This window comes from Copadichromis virginalis, linkage group LG20 (genome assembly GCF_057382275.1).
Source record: "Copadichromis virginalis isolate Kocher_CV1m ecotype Utaka linkage group LG20, C_Virginalis_male_GT1.1, whole genome shotgun sequence".
Lineage (NCBI taxonomy): Eukaryota > Metazoa > Chordata > Actinopteri > Cichliformes > Cichlidae > Copadichromis > Copadichromis virginalis.
Window position 1 is genome coordinate 13,339,928 of NC_140637.1, and position 20,202 is coordinate 13,360,129.

The 20,202-nt window shown below is 41.0% G+C and overlaps 1 protein-coding gene across 1 annotated transcript in view; it reads left to right on the top strand.

Moving 5' to 3' along the window:
* The window catches only part of LOC146684456 (plexin-A1-like), a 314,632-nt gene that overhangs the window by 283,321 nt on the left and 11,109 nt on the right, over positions 1 to 20,202 (top strand). The window contains exons 22-31 of the mRNA XM_085444381.1: positions 2,632 to 2,729; positions 3,086 to 3,244; positions 5,124 to 5,190; positions 9,979 to 10,125; positions 10,639 to 10,798; positions 12,148 to 12,251; positions 12,356 to 12,452; positions 14,846 to 15,036; positions 17,858 to 18,027; positions 18,686 to 18,898. Coding sequence (XP_085300507.1) covers positions 2,632 to 2,729; positions 3,086 to 3,244; positions 5,124 to 5,190; positions 9,979 to 10,125; positions 10,639 to 10,798; positions 12,148 to 12,251; positions 12,356 to 12,452; positions 14,846 to 15,036; positions 17,858 to 18,027; positions 18,686 to 18,898 — 1,406 coding nt within the window. The remainder of the gene's footprint in view (positions 1 to 2,631; positions 2,730 to 3,085; positions 3,245 to 5,123; positions 5,191 to 9,978; positions 10,126 to 10,638; positions 10,799 to 12,147; positions 12,252 to 12,355; positions 12,453 to 14,845; positions 15,037 to 17,857; positions 18,028 to 18,685; positions 18,899 to 20,202) is intronic.

Consider the following 20,202-nt stretch of genomic DNA (forward strand, 5'->3'; position numbering starts at 1 on the left):
GCCACGGCACATATTTCACATTAGAAAAATCACAAGGCACACCACCAAACAAAAATGTCACAAAGACCATATTGATCATTTCCCCCCGCGCACCAGGTGTAGTGGAATTGGCTCAGGTTGTCTCCATTATACTTTTTTTGCTTTCTTCTGACCATTCGCATGCTAGGGCCTTCATCTGGGTCAAAATTAACACTTTTGACAGTGTTATATGTTTAAAAGTAACCTAGTCAGTTTTGAAGATTAACAATGGCTAACACTGAGCAGTGCTGGTTTTCTAACACTGGAATATTTCTAACATTTTGAGTTATTTTCCAGTGTTAGAAAATTAGCACTGCTCAGTGTTAGCCATTGTTAATCTTCAAAACTGACTAGGTTACTTTTAAACATATAACACTGTCAAAAGTGTTAATTTAACACTCAACAGTGTTGTATTTAACACTCAGAGGTGTGGACCTATATAGACACATTTTGCTGTGAGGATACAATAGCTTCCAGGATCTCAATAGAATATGGAAAATTTTATATTTGTATAAAATTAAGAACTTAACTTTCCCCTGCCGACAGTCTCTCTGAAAGCAGCTGTCCTAATGTGATTTGTATGTGTACGTATGCTCATCACAGTTAGATTTACTCTACATTGTTTTAGGATTACATCACAAACAGAACATGTTTAAACTCCGTTTTCCATAATCCAAAATCCCAAAAGTGTGAGTACACCTTTAACTTTGGGTGTCAGGCAGGCACAGAGGTAAAAGGTGCTTACGTATTTTATCGTTATGTCTAGACTTCCTTCCGTAACCGTCTGTATTGCCCCCAGGGGTTGCCGCTGTAATCCAATGACTTGGGTAAACCAATGCTCCTAGCTTTATTGCACTGCGTGACTGCTCTCACCCTAAGCTTGACAGCCACGTGACACACCTACACACACACATCCAAGCATACACACACAGTCTTGCAGATTTGTGAATCTACAAACCTTAAATCTATCTTGGAAAAATTGGTGAAGACCCTGCCTGCGCAGTATGTACATGCAACTCCATCTGTCTAATCTCATTCTATCTCGCTCACACTCCCTCTTTTTTCCAACACGCACACACATGCGCACACATTGCACTCACCATCCACCCTGGAGGCCGAGAATCTCATTTAGCACTTTACAGAGAGGCCCAGACACTTTATTATTGCATGTCGGAGGAGAGAAAGAATAGATGTTACAGTGGTACAAAAGGATGACGACAGAAAGTAGGAGAGAGAGGGGGAGTGGTAGATGTGATGTGTGTGTGTGTGTGTGTGCAAGGATGACACACAAAACCAAGGAGAGAGGGAGAAATTAAAACAAGAGAGAGAGTGAGAGAGAGAGAGAGAGAGAGAGAGAGAGAGAGAGAGACACCAATGATGTGAAACAGTCAAAAATAAGTGCGAGAGAGAGAATTAAAGCGATGAGGAAGATGGAGCGAGTGAGCGTCAGAAAGGCATCTTCAGGGGGTTTCGCGTGTTGTTGATAAGTAGTGACAGGTGCCAGCCAGTGGAACAAGCAGGGTGCACCTCTGTACCCAACCCTGACACACACACACACACATACGCAATGCTGCTATGCCCTAATGCTTCATCCTTCCTTCTACTCCTCTCCATCTTTTCCCTCCCGCTCTGTTTGACAGAGGACTCCCTCTCATGCTCGGCTGGTTCAGGCTGGTCTGATTAGACTTTCGACATTCTAAGAAAGTTCCTTAAACTGATAAAAAGCCAGAGTTCCCCATGTGACAGCGGGTTATTAAAAGATTCAGTTAAGGGCGTTTAAGTAGTATAACACATTCACCCCACTAGCAGGTGTGATTATACCAAACAAGTAGAGTTTAACCGCTAACATCGCAGACAGAGATAACGTGTGAGATGGCTAAAGCTCAGGACCGTAAATTCAAATTCTCGTCTTATCCATATTCAACTGGAGGATGCTTTGAGCCACGCGCACACACCCCAGACCCCGATGTCAAGAAGACAATCGTGTCAAAATTGTCCGCTGAAATCATCTGAAGTGGAACACGCCGCACGGCAGCACAGCAGGAGAGGAGAGTAGCCAATCAGTCTTACCTCGCTGTTTAACAAGCCAGTCTGAGCTCATCATATGTCTGCTTGCAGACGTGTTCGGAATCTCTCTTTGCCCAGAGTGAGTCATAGATTCATTACTTGTACTGTGCGTATCGCAATCTTTTGTGATATTGTTTAAGGAATCCAAAGCTTGAGGAGTCCTATTATGCTTATTGGTGATTGTAGAGCAGCTTTCAGTGTTTCACAATTCAAAAATAGCCCCTGAGTACATTCACTGTCTGAAACAAGCTGTTTCAGCACCCCTTCCCTTTTAAGCCAGCTGCTTTGTGATCAACACAAGACTTAAATAGTAGGTTCGGGGAGCTTCTGTGCTCACAGCCAGCGCTATGTTCCTGGGACCATATAAGGAATATTCACTGATATCATACAGACCTACTAATTTTAAAAAGTCTTGGAATCAGAGCAGCCTGAAGCCTGAGCCTTTGCCTCACCGCTATTACTTTCACATACCTCTGACCTCATTATTTGAAGTGACCTCTCATGAAGCAGCCCTTTAACCCTGTCTACAACACCCAACATCTCCAGGTCCCTGCCAATGTTGAGAAGGCGCTCACCCTGTTCGGCCAGCTGCTGACAAAGAAGCACTTCCTGCTGACGTTCATACGAACCCTGGAGGCCCAGAGGTTTGTCATTATTTACTCGTATATTTCATAAGTGTTCTTCATTTTTAGTAATATGGTGGGAACGTGTGCTTTTACAAACATGAATGCATCAAGAAAAAAAGAAAAGAAAAGCAAAGGTATGTTTATGAAAGCAGTAACACATTTTAGGAGCTCTACAGTTACTGTAAGGCACTTAGCCAAATGTTTTATGACTAAACAGAGTTTAATTAAGATAAAATGTGCATTAATATTTAAATGAATTGCTATGAGGTTAACGGCGCGTACGTATTTCCAGGAACAATTCAGATGGGGCCAAACAAAAACAAGGTCAATCACTTGTAAAGGATCCTTTTTTAAAACATTGAATGTATTTGTAGGTCATTTTCGATGCGGGATCGAGGCAATGTGGCGTCTCTGATCATGACGGCCCTGCAGGGGGAGATGGAGTATGCCACCGGGGTCCTGAAACAGCTGTTATCCGACCTGATAGACAGAAACCTGGAGAGCAAAAACCATCCCAAACTGCTGCTAAGGAGGTGAGGAAGTAAAGCCAGCATAAACATATTATTTAAAAAGGGATATCTCTTTAATGTTTCTGTTTTCTTTTGTCTAATTTTACTTTTTCATTTCAAGTATTAGTTTATATCAAACTTTGACTGCAAATGGACCGGATCTATATTTCTGCTCACTTTGCTCATTAAAATCATCATCATCTTCCAGAAAAGCAATATTAGCATAACGGACAGTTATGCTAATATTAAGTGTTCAGTTTTGACAGTCCACCTTCTGAAAGCTGGAAATCAGCAGAATATCACAGGTTAACGTCTTAACCTGCAGGAAATCGTAGTTTTTAACCAGTCATGGTTAGCTAGCTTTATACACTCACACACCACTTTATTAATGCTGACATGTAATTCTCACAAATATCTGATCACATGGATCAGCTCAGAGCGCTTAGGCATGTAGACATGGGCAAGACGACCTGCAGAAGTTCAAAGTGAGCATCAGAATGTGGAGGAAAGGTGATTGTGAGTTTGAGAAACTGCTGATTTGCTGGGACTTTCCAACACAAGCATCTCTCGGGTTTGCAGAGAACAGTCCAAAAGCAAGAAAATATTCAGTGAGCGGCAGTTCTCTGGGTGTACCAGATGTATGTGCAAGTTCTTTATCAAAATGGTGATATTTTTCATTCTGAAATAGAACTACTGCGATCCACGAATGTTCATGGGCTGTTTTACAAAAACGCATGATTCATTTTTGATTAAGATGCTAAATGACAGATATTTACTTGCATTCTTAAACAGAAAATCAGTTTCAGCGGTTAAACTTTATGCTTGATTCTCAGAGAAGTTTCAGTGTGTCGGCTCAAATTTGGGTACAAAGATGTGAATTGAGTAGTTTTCAATTTTAAACGAGTTTTTCGCAAATTTCTCAAATATTTGTGTTTTCTTGTTTCCGTGACAGATGCTCTAATCAATTTGATAAGCACTCTATTGTCTACGGGGATATACTTTTATTTTGTTAAAACGGTTTTAGGAAAGACTTATCACAAAAATCCTCATGTCCATGTCAGTTTTTTCGGATAATTCTTTGGAAATCAAGAGCAGCTCCTTCACTCCAACCAGACTTAAATACTGTTTTTGTAATGAGTACCATATGATGCCATTCTTTCTGCAGAGAGTTCAAATGTACAGCAAATACAAAAATGCTGCCAAAGCACAAAAACACAAGGGAAACAGAAAAAATGCCACAAAAGAGACAAATGGAAGTTTTTCGGAAGACAATAATGTGACGGACCAGCTGCGGAAGTGAAAAGCTAACAGAAAGCATCTTAAAGGCTTATAGGATCTACGATACTGTATCAATATTATATAATGCGAACAACCTTTTTATCGCCGTCACGACGAGATGAATCCTCCTCCTCTTTGAAGTGTGTCTCTCTGCGATGCTTTTGCTTTCTGTCACTTCTGCAGCTGTTCCGTCACATTTTTGTGTCCCCAAAACACTTCTGTCGTGTTTTATAAAATGTTTTTTTCATTGTGTTTTATTTAACTTCCGTTGTGTTTCACATGCTTTTGCAGCGTGTTTCTGTTTGCTGCTGTTTTCTTAAGTTGCAGTACAGATTTGAAAAATTTCCATGTGATTTTGTCACAATGTAATAATGTAACACGTCAACTTTAATGGACTCTGGTGAAATGAACTTGATTGACATTCATTTACACTGAGTATATTTTTCTTTAACGATTACTTATTTGAATAAATAAACCTTTAATAAAAGAATTGCTTCATGTTTATGAGGGCTGAGAATCTTTTCTTTTATCAGAGATATCAGAGCTCTGTTGGTCTGTTGTTGTTTCCTTTAAACGTCTCTTTTCAAGCATCATGTTTCTGCCTTCTTTTCTCTGTTTGCATCAGAACCGAGTCTGTCGCTGAGAAGATGCTGACCAACTGGTTCACATTCCTCTTGTATAAGTTCCTAAAGGTAAGGAACGATCACTCGCATTAATAGTCTTAATTTAACGCTCCCGACTTGTATTAATTCTTTATTCCATTTACCTCAGTGTGTTTTTATTTAAAAGCTTTTCTTGTTTGGCCTTCATGTTTTCTTCCCTCAGCAGTGCAGAACACATAAGAGTAAATCATCAAAGCCTCTAAGCAGCACCCTTTTCTTCTCTGTTTTTAAATGACTTTTTTTTCTTTAGGTAAGCCCACAGATCTTCTCCCCTCACGTAATTTTACTCGTGTAGCTGACACATCCTCTCCACTGATCTTTTCTGTTGTTCTTTTAGCTCACATCTTCTCTTCCTCTGATCTCCCTTTCATCTGCCTCGTTTCTTGTTGTCATTGCTCCGCTGTCAGTCTCCTTTCTGCCTTGAGGTCGTTCGCCTCACCAGGGGGCGGGACGTCGGTCGCGTTGTCCTCGCGCGTCGCCCTTTCCCTTTATCTTCTCCCGTCCGTCATCCCCTACTCTCGCTATTGCACAGCCGAGTGAGGCGATTTTCTTTTTTTCTTTAATGCTTCTCTCGTCCTTCTCATTGGGTTTCCCCTTCTCCTTTCCACACTTTAATTACATACGGAAAGACTTGGAGCTGTCCTCATATGCCAGTATAATCCTAATCATATTAAGAGTGCAATGTGATAATTATTGGAGTCACAGCAGAAAAGAAAGTTGAGTAATTTTGGGAAAGAGAGGGTGGACTGTGTAGAAGACTGTGTTAAATTGCGCATTAATCTCATTGTGATTAATCAATAACTGGAATATTACAGGAATAAGTCCTTAAATTCTACCAAAACAAACAACCGTAATTACCTAAACTGCTTTCATTGTCATCATTATTAATATTATTTTTATTTCTATAAAATCTCTAAATCTGGAAACTAATAAATACACAGCATTCAGTGCAATGTAGGAATGTGAGCCTCTTCCTCTCCCTGTACAGCCAGAGCTGTCATCATACCCCTAAAATGTAAATGTCAGGATACAATTAGGCAGCCCTAATGAAGGCAGCGTGCGGAGTAAAGGCAAATTTCATAGACAAGCATGCAGCGGCCGAGCAACGGAGGCAGAAAGCCGAAGCGTAATGCTGTAATGTATGCTCGCTCTGTCTCGTTAGCAGCTGCCCACCTAATTGGCCCAGATGCTAACGAGCTTCTTAAAGCGTGCAGCAATGGAATGACGGAGAGAAGAGGGGAGGGAGAGGTCAGAGATGGGCATTGGAGGTGGCGGAGAGAGGGGAGATGAATGGAGGTTGCGGGTGACAATTAGGAGTTAGGAAAATAGAGAGGTGAAGAGAAAGGAGCAAGGAGTTAAAGAGAAAGGCAGGGCAAAGATGTGAAAAGAGGGCAGAGAAAGGGGAAAGCAATGAAAAATAAGGATGACAGGAAGCAGGAGCAATTTTTTGAAGTGCAAGTGAATAAAATGAGGAGAAAATTGTAAAAGAAAGTTTAAAAAAAAAAAGCTGAGAAAATTGGGAGTAAAGAATACAGATGTTGCTGACTGATAATTTAGTTTCCTAATTTGCCCAAGTTAGACGCAAAAAATCTGACCTATCTTATCAGTCAGAAAACAGTTTAATTTTAGAACAAGCTAATGAACTAAGTTAAGCAATAACCATTATGTGTGTATTTAAGACCGGTTTGATGCTATGAATCACATCCTTCTATAAAAAGTCTTCCAAATATCGCCAAAACGTGGAACCACGCATAAAATCCCACACACTCCATGTCACATCAGTTTGCAAAGCATGGCTAACGTTAGCGACACTAGCACAAGCAGAACATGATGGCCCTTTGCTCACACTGAGTGGTTATATTCTAGCTTGCTTTGTCACAGCCTTCATGCTGAGGTGGATTTTTTTAGATTGAAGTACTGCAGAACCACGCTGGTTTGCACGATTGTCGTCTGTCGTACTCGTTGAAACCTTTTTGTAACACTGAGAGAATGATGCGGGCTTCTGACTTTAAAGGTACAGTGTGGTAAATATGACCACTAGGTGTCAGTAGTTCACAGATTGCCGTCAACTGAATTTCAAGTACCTCCCAGTTCAAGTACACAATCAGTTAGTCGACTGTTTATGTCAGATGTTATTACGTGTCCTCGTTTCTGGAGGAGGCTGTAAAACTTTGTAATAGGACTTTGATACGAATTCTGTCTGATGACAGCGATGCTGATCCGAGTTGTTGAGGATATTCTGAACTTTTCTGTTGATAAGCGCTGCTGTTTTTGCTGCTGTTAGTGGCTGTTAGTGGGATAGATCTAGCATTGGTGGACTTTGACACTCAATCAACATAAGCAACTGTTGTTGTTTTAGCTGGCTAGTTGGCAACTGTTTGGAGAAGGGAGGGTCACATGTTTAATCTGCTGACAGTAAATAATTGTGACAGTACTGGGAATAACTAAGGATGTTTATTCGTATTTCCATGTATTAATGCTCTGACTTCAGTTTAAGAAGCTTGATGTGTGGCATTTTATCCAGATGCAGGTCCCGTTGTCTCTTTCGCTTCTTTGGTGAAAGGGACGCCTCTCAGATGATAAAACATAGGTACGATCCTTCATTTCTTGAGTTTGAAGGTGCAGACGCTGATTAAAACACCTACAGGTTCTCTTCGCCTCCACCTTTGGTGTACTACATATGTGGCCACAAAAAAACACAATTAGGTGGAACGGCGATGGCCATTTTAGCCACTGTATTGAAGACAAACCTCCTATTCCTTTTAATTTTTACACTGGACTTTGCAATGTAATGTGTGAATATATATGAGGGAAATAGATGAAAAAGTAAAGAAGGAAGATGGTGTAAGAATAAAGAACTGAGGATTTTTATTATGGTGGAAAAGAAGGAAAAAAGGACGCAAGGGAGGAATGCACGCGCTAGAAAGAAAAAGCGAGTTGTTAAGTGTGCTTGAAGGTGAGACGGATAAATTAGTACTTTCCCCTGCTCTCAGCTGGACCTCATGCATCTCTAGCAGACGCACACGCGCACACAGTCTGAAGTGTCTCCCTGAGCACTGCGCGGTCGATCATTAAACTCTCGTCAGGATGAGTATTGGCTGTGATGTGTCCTTTCTCTCTCCTCTAAACTGCCGCTACTTCATTCGCAAGTGTTTTTCCTTGGGCCCAAGTGATGACTAATGACACTATTGATTGGCAAGTGTCTTTGATGGAGCGGAGAGTGGGCAACATATTTATAACATCTATGTCTGGTCGCATAAGCTCGGCTCCGAGAGAAGGCTGAAAAGATTTACGTAACGCTGCTTTCAGCCTCCCTCTGGAACAAAAAAAAGGAAAGATGTTTACGTAACACCACTGTGTCCTTCACATCTTGAGACGTCATTCCGGGTAGGTCTGAAATTTCATCTCGTTCGTTTACAGATCATTGACAGTGTTAGAAATTGCCAGGATTTGTTAAAGAAAGCCAGAAATTCAATCACTAGTAACTAATTTAACTAAAGTTATTTTTTTTTGATGATGATGATGTGTGTTTTGCATAATTGAGGAAACTCTAAAAGTTGCTTTTTTGATTTCACGCTGTAAACATTTTGAGGCATTCTTTATTCAGAGGTAGAAAATACGGGAAGAACCGTATGACAACAAAGGAGGGAGAAAAGCAGCTGCCGCACCTAATTTATCGCCTCTGACTGCTCACCACGGCACAGAAAATTGCATCTGAATTTGAACGTCTGGGGAAACCAAATGTAAAATCCTTGGTGCCGTTTTATCGGACGCACACGGACAGATAGGCTATAAAGGGGGGAGTGAGAGGGAAACGTGACTGTGAAGAATTCTTTTTCATGCAGTTTTCCAGCCATGTCAGTCGCCGGTCAGCACGGTCCGTGATGCATTAACTTGGATGTTACTCTGCACACAGTTACAGAAATATTCCATCTCCAGTTTGAGCAAATGAATCCTGTTTTTTTTTTTTTTTAAGTTTTCACCGTCAAGCTCTTTAATTATTCATGTATTTTGTCACCCTCTTCTTGAAAGATGAATGGATAAGTCACGATTCCAAAAGTGTTCATTAGGTACACCTTTTCAACTGCTCATTAACACAAATATTTAATCAGCTAGTCACACAGTAGACTAAACTGCTGAAGTTCAAAGAGAGCATCAGAAGGAGGAAGAAAAGTGAGTTTGACGTAGTTGTTGGTGCCACACAACCATCTCAGGTCCAGAATGATCCACCTGATCAGTCCACTCAACCCAAATGTCTGGGATTTGGTGGAATAGAAGATTTCCCACCATGGATGTATTCTGTGTGATGCTGTCATGTCAGCATGGGCCAAAATCTCTGAGGAATGTTGAATGTATGCCACAAAGGATTGAGGCTGTTCTGTAGGCCAAAAAACCCCAACAACCCACTACTGGGAATGTGTATCTAATGAAGTGGCCACTGAGCGTAAATTCTACCCAGTTTTTGTTGTTTTTAATTGCTCTCCAGACACTTGCAAAAACACACACTTACCTCATTTACTCATTTATGTGAGCGCCTTACTACACACAGCATTTTGCATCGCTGTTATTAATTTACACATTTAAGTATTCCCAGTGTCTTCAGAGTAGCAAACGTTCTTAGGAACCAGATTTAAATTGAATCACTGTGTTTATTAAGTTCTGTTAGGGGTTTTGTTTATTTTCATTTTAAATTTTGGGGGGATTTTTGAATTATTGGGCGGTTTTCCCTCTTTAGGACTGTTTCTGACATAAAAGAGAAAAATCGCGCTGTGTTTGATCTCCAGATAACTCGTCTGTTTCTGCCTCGTCTCTCGCCAGGAGTGTGCCGGGGAGCCTCTTTTCATGCTTTACTGTGCCATCAAGCAGCAGATGGAGAAGGGACCCATCGACGCCATCACAGGAGAAGCCCGCTACTCCCTTAGTGAGGACAAGCTCATCAGACAACAGATTGACTACAAAACACTGGTCAGTAAACTCGCTGTGTCTCGAGGCCCGTTTCATCTGCTCGGGACCGAATCATTCGATTTGTTAAGTTTTAGTCACATGAGAGTCTAAACAGTCAGCTGCTGAAATGCGGGTTGTTAAAGCGTGCGGTGCATTTGGAGGGAGTTGGCCGTGGACCGTCCCATTTGCTGCCCAGTGTTAACAAAACAGGTCTAGCTTGGAAACATGCAGGCAAACCTACTCATCAGCGGGGTCTGCTACAGTTGTTTTGGTCCGCTCCCAAGTGCGAATGCCGAGTTATTATGTTCTCAAACTGCCTAAATAGACGAGGGATGTGTCCAGGTTTGAAAATGAGCTGCTGTAAACAAACTGGGTGCGAGAGTGATGCTGGACAACCTGAACAACCGTTTACACCATTCAACTAACCAGTGCTCATTGTTTGCAGCGTTCTTGACATATTCCTGATAAAGCCTAATTTCTTTTGTCTTTTCCATTTTTCTTCCATTTTTATGCTTTTTTTTTAAATGTTTCCAGACGCTGCACTGTGTAAATCCAGAGAATGAGAACGCCCCGGAGGTGACAGTCAAGTGTCTCAACTGCGACACTATCACTCAGGTCAAAGAGAAGCTGCTCGATGCTGTGTACAAAGGCAGCCCCTATTCGCAAAGGCCAAAGGCTTCTGATATGGACCTGGGTAAGACATGCAGGACTGTATGTGCAGGCTTAATGAGATAAAATCAAATAAAAGCAGATTCATTTGTTTTTTTCCAGTCATTTTGTTTAGACGTCTGCAATAAGAATTGCATAAATCCAGTAGTCGGGTGAGATCAGTGCACTGTAGCTCATTGTCCCATTTTAGCTTTAATGAACATATTACATTCAGCGATGCCTTTAAGCCCAGATTGCCATGACGTTAATCTGAAAAACTTTTTTGATGACTTAAAAGCATTAGAAAAGTCTAAAAACCCATATATATGTATGTAATATATGTGTATAATTTAAATATACATTCAATTCAATTTTATTTATACAGCCCCAAATCACAACAACAGTCACCTCAAGGCGCTTTATATTGTAAGGTAGACCCTACAATAATACATACAGAGAAAAACCCCGTATGAGCAAGCACTTTGGCGACTGTGGGAAGGAAAAATTCCCTTTTAACAGGAAGAAACCTCCAGCAACACCATGCTCAGGGCGGGGCAGGGCCATCTGCTGTGAACGGTTGGAGTAAGAGAAGAAAGACAGGATAAAAGACATGCATAGATCAGATCTTAATGGTTTAAAAACTGATATCTGTATCAATATGGACTTAGTGATGTGTTAGGAATGAAAGGATGCCACATTGTTTGATGGAAATAAAAGTGATCCAGCAGGCTTGTCCATTTTGCCGAAACTTAAAATGACTAACTCAGTAGTTAGTATGGCCCGCACATTCTTGTATGCATACCTCACAACTAAGAAGTTTAACTTACTTGATGCAGCTCTCTGATTAAAATGTGTTTCTTTAATTATTATTATTATTTTTTTTGGTGTGACAGCAGTTTATCCATCCAACAGATTAAAATATCTCGAGCTTTTACCATAAAGAACCCTGCTCTCATTTTAGCCCCTCCCTCAGTGACTCGGGTTGCTGCTAACATTGCTTGCTTGCTGCACGATACTGCAGAGTAAGCATGCGGCATCATTATCTGGACTTTTAATGTTGCAAATAGCCACTCAGTAAGAAAAACCAATAAGCTTAAAGAGAATAAACTGCTCTGTGGAAATGAGGCAAACGACAGTATCAATTCTCTGTTGTTCTCGGGAATGTTAAGTCCAGGGACTTTTCTCACATTGGATACAGGCTTTTGATCAATTGTTAGTTGCTTTAATGTAATTTTGCAGTGTAAAATTTAATAAACCTACTAACTACCTCTTTTACATTGAAGATATAAAAAACACAAATGCAAAATGATGGCAAGTGATACACAGTTTCATGACACACACATGCAATTTGTGTTTGTGCTTTTTGCCATCAACTCGGCTTTCCTCTTTTCAAAGAATGGCGTCAAGGTCGGATAGCCAGAATCATCCTGCAGGATGAAGATGTCACAACTAAGATTGACAACGACTGGAAAAGACTCAACACGCTGGCTCACTATCAGGTACACGGGCACAAAGCAGGACAGACGTCAAGAGCCAGCTACTCAGCAAGAGTAATACACTGAATATTTTGGTGGTGTGTGTGTGTATTGTTTTTGTTGTGCAGGTAACAGATGGTTCAGTGATTGCCCTGGTGCCAAAGCAGAACTCTGCCTACAACATCTCCAACTCCTCCACCTTCACCAAAAGCCTCAGCAGATACGGTACAGCTCCCATTCCCATCGTGCCTCGATCCTGTTTAAATCAGTCTGTCAATGATCCCCATTTCTCTGACCGCTCGCCTCCCCTCAGAGCCTCTAACTCGCTTTCATTCAGTCTTTGTCTTTGTTTGTCATGGCCATGATTGGGGTACTTTTTTTTTTTCTTTTTTTTTTTTTTACCTCCATCTGAGTGAATGGCAATCCTTTTTATCCACTGCCATCAGCGCAGGCCAAGGCTATTCCACGGCTATTTCCAAGCAGTCCATAAATGACAGGCATTAAAGTAGACACCTCGATCCCCAGCTGACAGAGTGAAAAAGAGATGGAGAGAGAGAGCGAGAGGACACGTAGCAGTCAGATAGACAGAATTTTCCACTGGAAAATTAAACCATTTAGAGGATAAATTACTCTGAGGTGAGAAAAAAAACTGACCCCTCATCTGATGCTGAGTGGGTATTAACCCTCACACATGCACAGCTGCTATCATTGCCGCTGATCTGCTGTAGCCCCAAATCAGTGTGGCTGTTCTCCAAAAACGCCTGTGCCAAAAAATGAAATGTTTAGGTTAGAATTTGAATTTTTTATTTTTTTGTGTGTGTTTTATATGGAAATGGAAAATTGACATGCTAGTTTTTCTGCTGAATGCCGACTCTGATGTCAATTGCGCGACCTGAAAATAGTGGAAAAGTCAGATGTGTCCTTTTTCCCTCAAATGTAGCATTCAGAAAAAATAGTGCTGGTCAAAGTGTTTATTTTCAATGACAGCTGTTCTCAAACTGTATTTCTAGCATACCTCATGCCAAAATGAAAAAACTAAAAAAGATTCATGCCCAACTCCCAACAATTATTTTATTGAGCATCAGCAAACTTCTTCTTATTTAATATGAAGCATTCATTGTATTTATTCATACTTCGTATTTACTTCATATATTTCACCTGGCTGTCATGACAACTTATCCAAGATGTAACCCTTTTACGTCACATCAAAAAAAGTGGTCCCAGTTTGGAGCCTGGTGGGACGCCTATTTTGTATGTTTGAAAGGTTAATATATTATTAACTTAAACACACTATTGTCAGGATTCCACACGTTGTTTAAACTGACTCTTTATCTGAAATTGTATTTTATGCTTTTAAGGCAAATAAATAGCAGTAGAAAACTGCTCCCTGTTTACACACCAGCATTCTGTCTCCTTGGAGTCATATTTCTTGCCACCTGATGAATGCATGTCCAATATTCACCCTCCTTGCAGCTCAGAGTCTTCACCTGCTGATAGAAATATTTGACCTTTAACTTCTAAATCCAGTACTATTCAAAGCTACATGTTGGCAGGTGTAGAAATGTGTTTTTTGCAGGGCATTTTTACAGCATCTGCTAGAGAAAATCAACACAACCACAAAACTTGATAAGCTGATAGATCTTACCGAGGGTTTAACAGCACAAGTGGCCCATATTATATGCAAGTAGACGTATGATTAACTGAAATATGGGAGTACCGACTAAAAATTCTTTCTCACTGCAAATATGCCAGTTTCTATTGATTCTACTTGGAACAAAATAAATGGTTTAATCAGTGCATCACACAACACCTACACTGTTTGAGAATGGCATTATTGAGGACCTGTTTCATTTCTGAACCTCTCTTGTAGTGAACTATCTCACACTGCTGCAAGGCTCCAGCTATTTTGCTCCACTGTGAAAAAAAGTTTGGTTAAAAAGTCTCTTTGACTGTGTCCCTTTTGTTTGTTATTATGATCCTGTTGGTGTGCCTCGTGCATGAATGTGTGCATGTAGCGGGGTGTTATTAGAACAGGCAAAATTGTTGGCCACCAATGGTCATGATGAGCTTGGAATCAAAGCCACTCAGCACCCCACTGGCAAAAGCAACAGCAGCACTCTACACCATCCCACTCAGCCTCATTCACTCTTCTATCCCATGCACTCCCATTACTCTCCATTTCACCCCTCTCTCCTGACCTTTTTGACTCTCCGTCCATTTCGCTCGCCCACTCCCCCTTTTTTTTCCCGTCACCCCCCTCCACCCTCCCCATATATTTACTTCTCCTCTATCATCCACACTCCTTACTGTCCTTTCACCAAGCATGTGGATGGTTACACACATTAGCATCTTTGGTCTCGCCACCTCTTCTCTCCAGTCCAGCTTTCTACCCCAGAAACAAGAGATATTCAGCAGATATTGTGCACCTTACCTCCCTGGCACATTCCCTCCCCCCATCCTACATGAAATAGTCACAGATTTCTTCTTGCTTTATTCCAATCATGACACTCTCACAATGAATAATGAACCAGACACAGATGGTAGAGATTCTGGGTCAGTTAAACCATTTTTGAGTATTTTCAGTAATTCTACAGTAATTCTGTTTTTGTCTCATTTAGAGAGTATGCTGAGGACGGCCAGTAGTCCAGACAGCCTACGTTCTCGAACGCCCATGATCACCCCCGATCTGGAGAGCGGAACCAAACTGTGGCACCTGGTGAAAAACCACGACCACTCAGACCAGAGGGAGGGCGACCGGGGAAGCAAGATGGTCTCTGAGATCTACCTGACCAGGCTGCTGGCTACAAAAGTAAGGGGCAGGGGTGTAAACAGCACTCTCTTCTTTTTTATATATATATTGATTCTAGTCAGAGTGGAAAAACCTCTTAAACAGCACTTGAAACCATCAGGGGGACACTAAAACCTAATAGTAAAACTCTTCTTCAGCATTTTCAGCTCTTTCGTGCAGAGTGATTCACCTCACCTATTTAAAAGGAGAGGAAGCTTCTAATACAGAGTGTCCCCACATCTTTGAGGGGTCTTTATCTTTATCAAATTACATCATCACAGACATTGATGAGAATATTTATGCAACTAGCAATTGGTTTGTCATCACAGGAGATCAGGTCAAAGACCCACTACATTCACAGATTGAAACTTCACAGAACAGACCCACAAGGTAGAAAATTAGAAGGCTTTTTGCAAGCCCACGCAGGAGACAAGGGTTGGCGAGGGGATGAATACTTATATCAGTGTCTGGAGGCACTGAGAACCCAGTATACAGCCACTCTTGTTACACACATAATGAGTAAGAACATATACTCCAAAAGTGTAAATATGCTTTGGGTCTGGGGATACAGTAAAGAGTAAAATCTGAGACATTACACAGCCTGTGCAGACAGATGGATTTATTAAGATAGGAGCTTATCTGTTCCAGTAGAGAATAGACAGACAACAAGGGGGGAAAACACAGCTGAAATGCTTTCTGTGTAGACAAAACATAACGCCGGGCTGAACAGATGGTCCCCAGTTCAGTCTTAGAGAAGTTGAGCCGAAGGTAGCCATCCATCATGGTGTTTGGGTGGGCTGAGGTGTGCTGTGAGACAGCTCGTTAGGAAGGTACAATAGCTGGGTATCGTCAGACAAGAGTAGGGGGACCAAGCACCCATCCTTGTGGTACGCCAGTGGAAGGAAAGTGACAGGACACAGATAGAAGTGCAGTTTCAGTGGTTGGTTTTGTTTTCCGAGAAGAATTTTGGTAGAAAATTAGTAGGCATGTATGTAGTCCCTCTCTTTAAGTGTTAATAACTCTGTCTGAGTCTTTACATTGGGCGAGATTGCTTCAAAGCCTTTATTGTACATGAAGCAAGTGAAATGTACTGACTAAATGTGTTACCGGTGAAGCTAAACATACTCGTAACCATTCCCTCCATCTTGGAATCTTGCATTACAAAACAGGCTGCCTGTCTTTGCCCCTCTCCTTCATTGTCTTTCAGTTCACCTTCTCCTTTCTAATTGTAGGAGGGGGGAGGGAAATGTAGCAATGGGCAGCAGTTACAAGCAAGCTGGCTTTTCAATTTCCAGTGGTAATAAGAAAAAACAGATTAATAAAAAGGTGGGCTTGTGGTGCAGAGGGTAGGGAGGCAGATACACAAGGTGTCAGGAGAAGAGTAATTTGTTGAGGGATTGAAGATTTGGCGATGTATGATGAAAAAAAACTGAGAGGCAAATGCAATTCAGAAGCTCATCTTGTCCTTGTCTCTCTTATGGCTGCCTTTCCAAACCCGTTTGCCCCGGCGTCTCGTCTATGCAGATCTACCTGCTTTCATTCACAAGCGTTGCAGGAATAATTCCTGCTCCATTTTGCAGCGGCTGACTAAATATGATCCCGACATATATTTCCTCAGTAATAGATTCTGCCAGATGGAGAAGTCGGGGTGACAAATGTGGTGTTAGGGAAATTAATTTAGCTACATTTGAGGTAATTATGTTGAGGCATTGTCATTGGAGGAAAGCGCTATCCAAATCCAAGAGCCGGGGTTCTGGTTTGTGATTCTGCAGCGCTTAGTCAGCAGAGCAAGTAAGTCTCACAGCCAGAGTTATTGCTGTGATTCCCACTGGGGCCATTCATAGTAACAATGTACACGCTCGAGGCCCATTCAGGTGCTGTGGATACAAGTAGCTGGAAATGGTACATTATATTCTGCTTCACAGTGCCATGAAACTGCTTATGTTGATGCTGGCTTCCTGAGCTCTGAGATATTCCTCCTTTCTAATTAATAGTCAGGCTGATTTGAAAGGGAAGCATATGTGGGAATGTTTTTAATCCTAAGAAATTATTGCACACATATGTAGAGAATCAATAAAAGTTAGGAAAAAAAACCCAAAACAAACATTGAGCATAGAGTTACCTGATCCAGCTCTTCATACAGATCTGCTGATGGCTCATATGAAAAGTGTTATTAACCCACTCTGCAAACCACTTCCACCCCAGCTCCTCTATTTCAAGTCATGTTCGCTCTTACTGACTGCTGCACTGCTCTCCTTGCCTTTTGGCTTTCTGTGTATGCGTTTAGAGCGGTGAGGAGGTCCCAGAACAGAGGCACACTTCCATATATAAATTACAGCCACTAAAATAACAGTCCTCTTGTGACTAAAGTGGTTCTGACAGAAATATCAGAAAGGTCAGAGCGATTACCATAATATGGGAACACCACCTGTACTAAAATGTCAGAATGCTTGTTCAACATAAGAGTGCAGCTTATGCTTGTATATAATCATCATTAATATCAAAGACCTCTAAGCCATTTTGACCGGTGTGGTGGGAATCACAGCAACATTTAAATAAGACTTTCAGTGATTGCCTATAGACTAAAAACAACCCGACAGTGTAGTGAAACTGTTGAGAAAAGTTTAAAAAAAAACTAAGTACATCCCATAGAAATTAAAAGTAGCAGCCAGATGTTTGATCAGCAAGTGTGAGCACCTCTATGTTAGCAGAAGTTTAGTCAGTTTGTTGGTCTGTAATAACCTCTCGAAATTATTAAAACAGTTGATATTACAGCTACAATTACTGTTAAAATATTCCTTACATTTCTTTTTTAAAGTACACCCTGATTTCCTTCATTTAGGGTACGTTACAGAAGTTTGTGGACGACCTGTTTGAGACCATCTTCAGCACAGCCCACAGAGGTAGCGCGTTGCCCCTGGCCATCAAGTATATGTTTGACTTTCTGGACGAGCAGGCTGACAAACACTCCATCACAGACTATGATGTACGACATACCTGGAAGAGCAACTGGTGAGTCAGAAATCTGCAGCCGCTGAAAAACTAATTCCCCTTAAATGTAAAGTGTTCTCGAAACCGGATGTAACCCTGTTCGGTTCAATCAAATTTCACCTCCAGCGTAATGAGATCTTCAGGCGCTTTTCACGTTTGGCCCTGGTGACATTTGCGCTGGAGTCTAAATCTCGCTGAAAATGACTGCAATCAAAGTGCATTTCAAAGAGATTTGAATGGATGCCAAAATATAGTAATAATCGCAGTGTCTGCAAAGTAAATATCCTTGTAAACAATGCTGCACTGAATTAAATCGATACATCCAAGTCTGCAAAATGTATAGAAAAATGTAAAAAATGCTGTGTTGGGTGCTTCCTATAATAAGATCTTCAGACTAGATTTGCAGTGTTTGTAATTCATAAATTATTTAATAACATTTTGCGTTTCCGTAGCAATGAAGAGCATTCGTCTCCAGCCACACAGCTGCTACGATCCCCGAGGACCCCGGCACTGCCTGTGTGCATTAAAGCCGGCTTTAATGCACACAGTGAACTAATTAGAAAAAAACAGAACTACAAGTGGAATTAAGCTAGTGACGGAAAGCACTTAATCACACGATGTTACATTTTTATTTCAAAATAAACCTTTTTTGGGTTTTATTCTCTTGCTCTCTCTCCAGTCTCCCTCTCCGGTTCTGGGTGAACGTGATCAAGAACCCACAGTTTGTATTCGACATTCATAAGAACAGCATCACAGATGCTTGTCTGTCCGTGGTGGCCCAGACCTTCATGGACTCCTGTTCAACATCGGAGCACAAACTAGGCAAAGACTCGCCTTCAAATAAGCTTCTCTACGCTAAAGACATCCCCAATTACAAGAACTGGGTCGAGAGGTGAGTCAGAGTTTGACCCAAACGCGAAGACTTTGAGAACAGCTACGTTTGATGGGAGGACACCTTTTGTATCCGCAGTTTAAATGTTAAAAGTTCCTCATGAGCTGTGAGAGAAAAATGAGTTGGAGCGTTATAATCAAAGTTAATTACACTATTAAACTATTAAGCTAAAAACAGCTGTAAGACTGTAGCAACGTTACAGGCTGAACTTTATCTGGCATTTAAAGCATAATAGTTGGATTAAATTACTGCAAAGAAACCACTCTGCAGTAATTACAGCTGTCTCGATCACTATATAATACAGTGTACTATAAAGAGTGAGTAAAATTACAGTGAGAGCTGCTCCATATGGATCAGTTCTAAGACAAAAAGAAAGAAGAAGACAAAGGTTTCACTGGATTTTGCTAAGAAGCAGCCATAGCCTCTTAATCTTCTGCCCAACTCCAGGACGTTTAAGTGATCGCACCACCTGCGGTTCCACTTTAGGGGCAAGAGGCGCTCTGTTCATGTTTCTCCTTCAATTCATTCAAATTTTGTGTAATTAAATTTACCTGAATTCAATTCAATTTAGTTTTTTTTATATAGCACCAAATCTCAAGAACAGTTACCTTAAGGTGCCTTATATTAGTATATTATATTAGTTAGGTAAAGTCCCCATAATAATAGAAAGAAAAACGAATTAGATGATTTCCTGTAAGCTCGGACTTGGCAACAGTGGGGAGGCAAAACTCCTTTTTAACAGGAAGGAACCTCAGCAGAACCAGGCTTAGGGAGGGGAAGCTATCTGCTGCTCAGCAGCGTGCATTACACCACCTCTACATACATATATATGTGTGTATATATATATATATGTATATATATATATATAATGTTGATTTTTAATCCTTTTTAGATTTCCAGGTTTTTCACTGCTAATGGTAAAACAGAAGGGCTGATAACAAACACCATTCTGGTAGAGTACAGCGTTTGATACCTGCCCAAATATAATGCCCACCTAAGTACATTCATAATCTCACTAAGCATTTTTTTTTTTAATCTAAAAAAATGGCACGATCGATAATCAGTTCATTAGTGGGCAATCCTATTTCTTTTCTTTTGAAAGCTGAGCTAGCCCCGGTGCTCTCCTTTATATGTTTCTACAGTGAGTAGCTGTTGCGGCAGTTTCTCAGTATTATTCAGCTCCTTCTTCAGAGAATCTTGTCCCAGGGTGAGACATAATCCATCTCTGCCATCCTGAACTGTGGCTGGATAAACTAGCCTTTGTTCTGCTCTGAAGATCTACTGCAAACTCTAACCTGAACCTG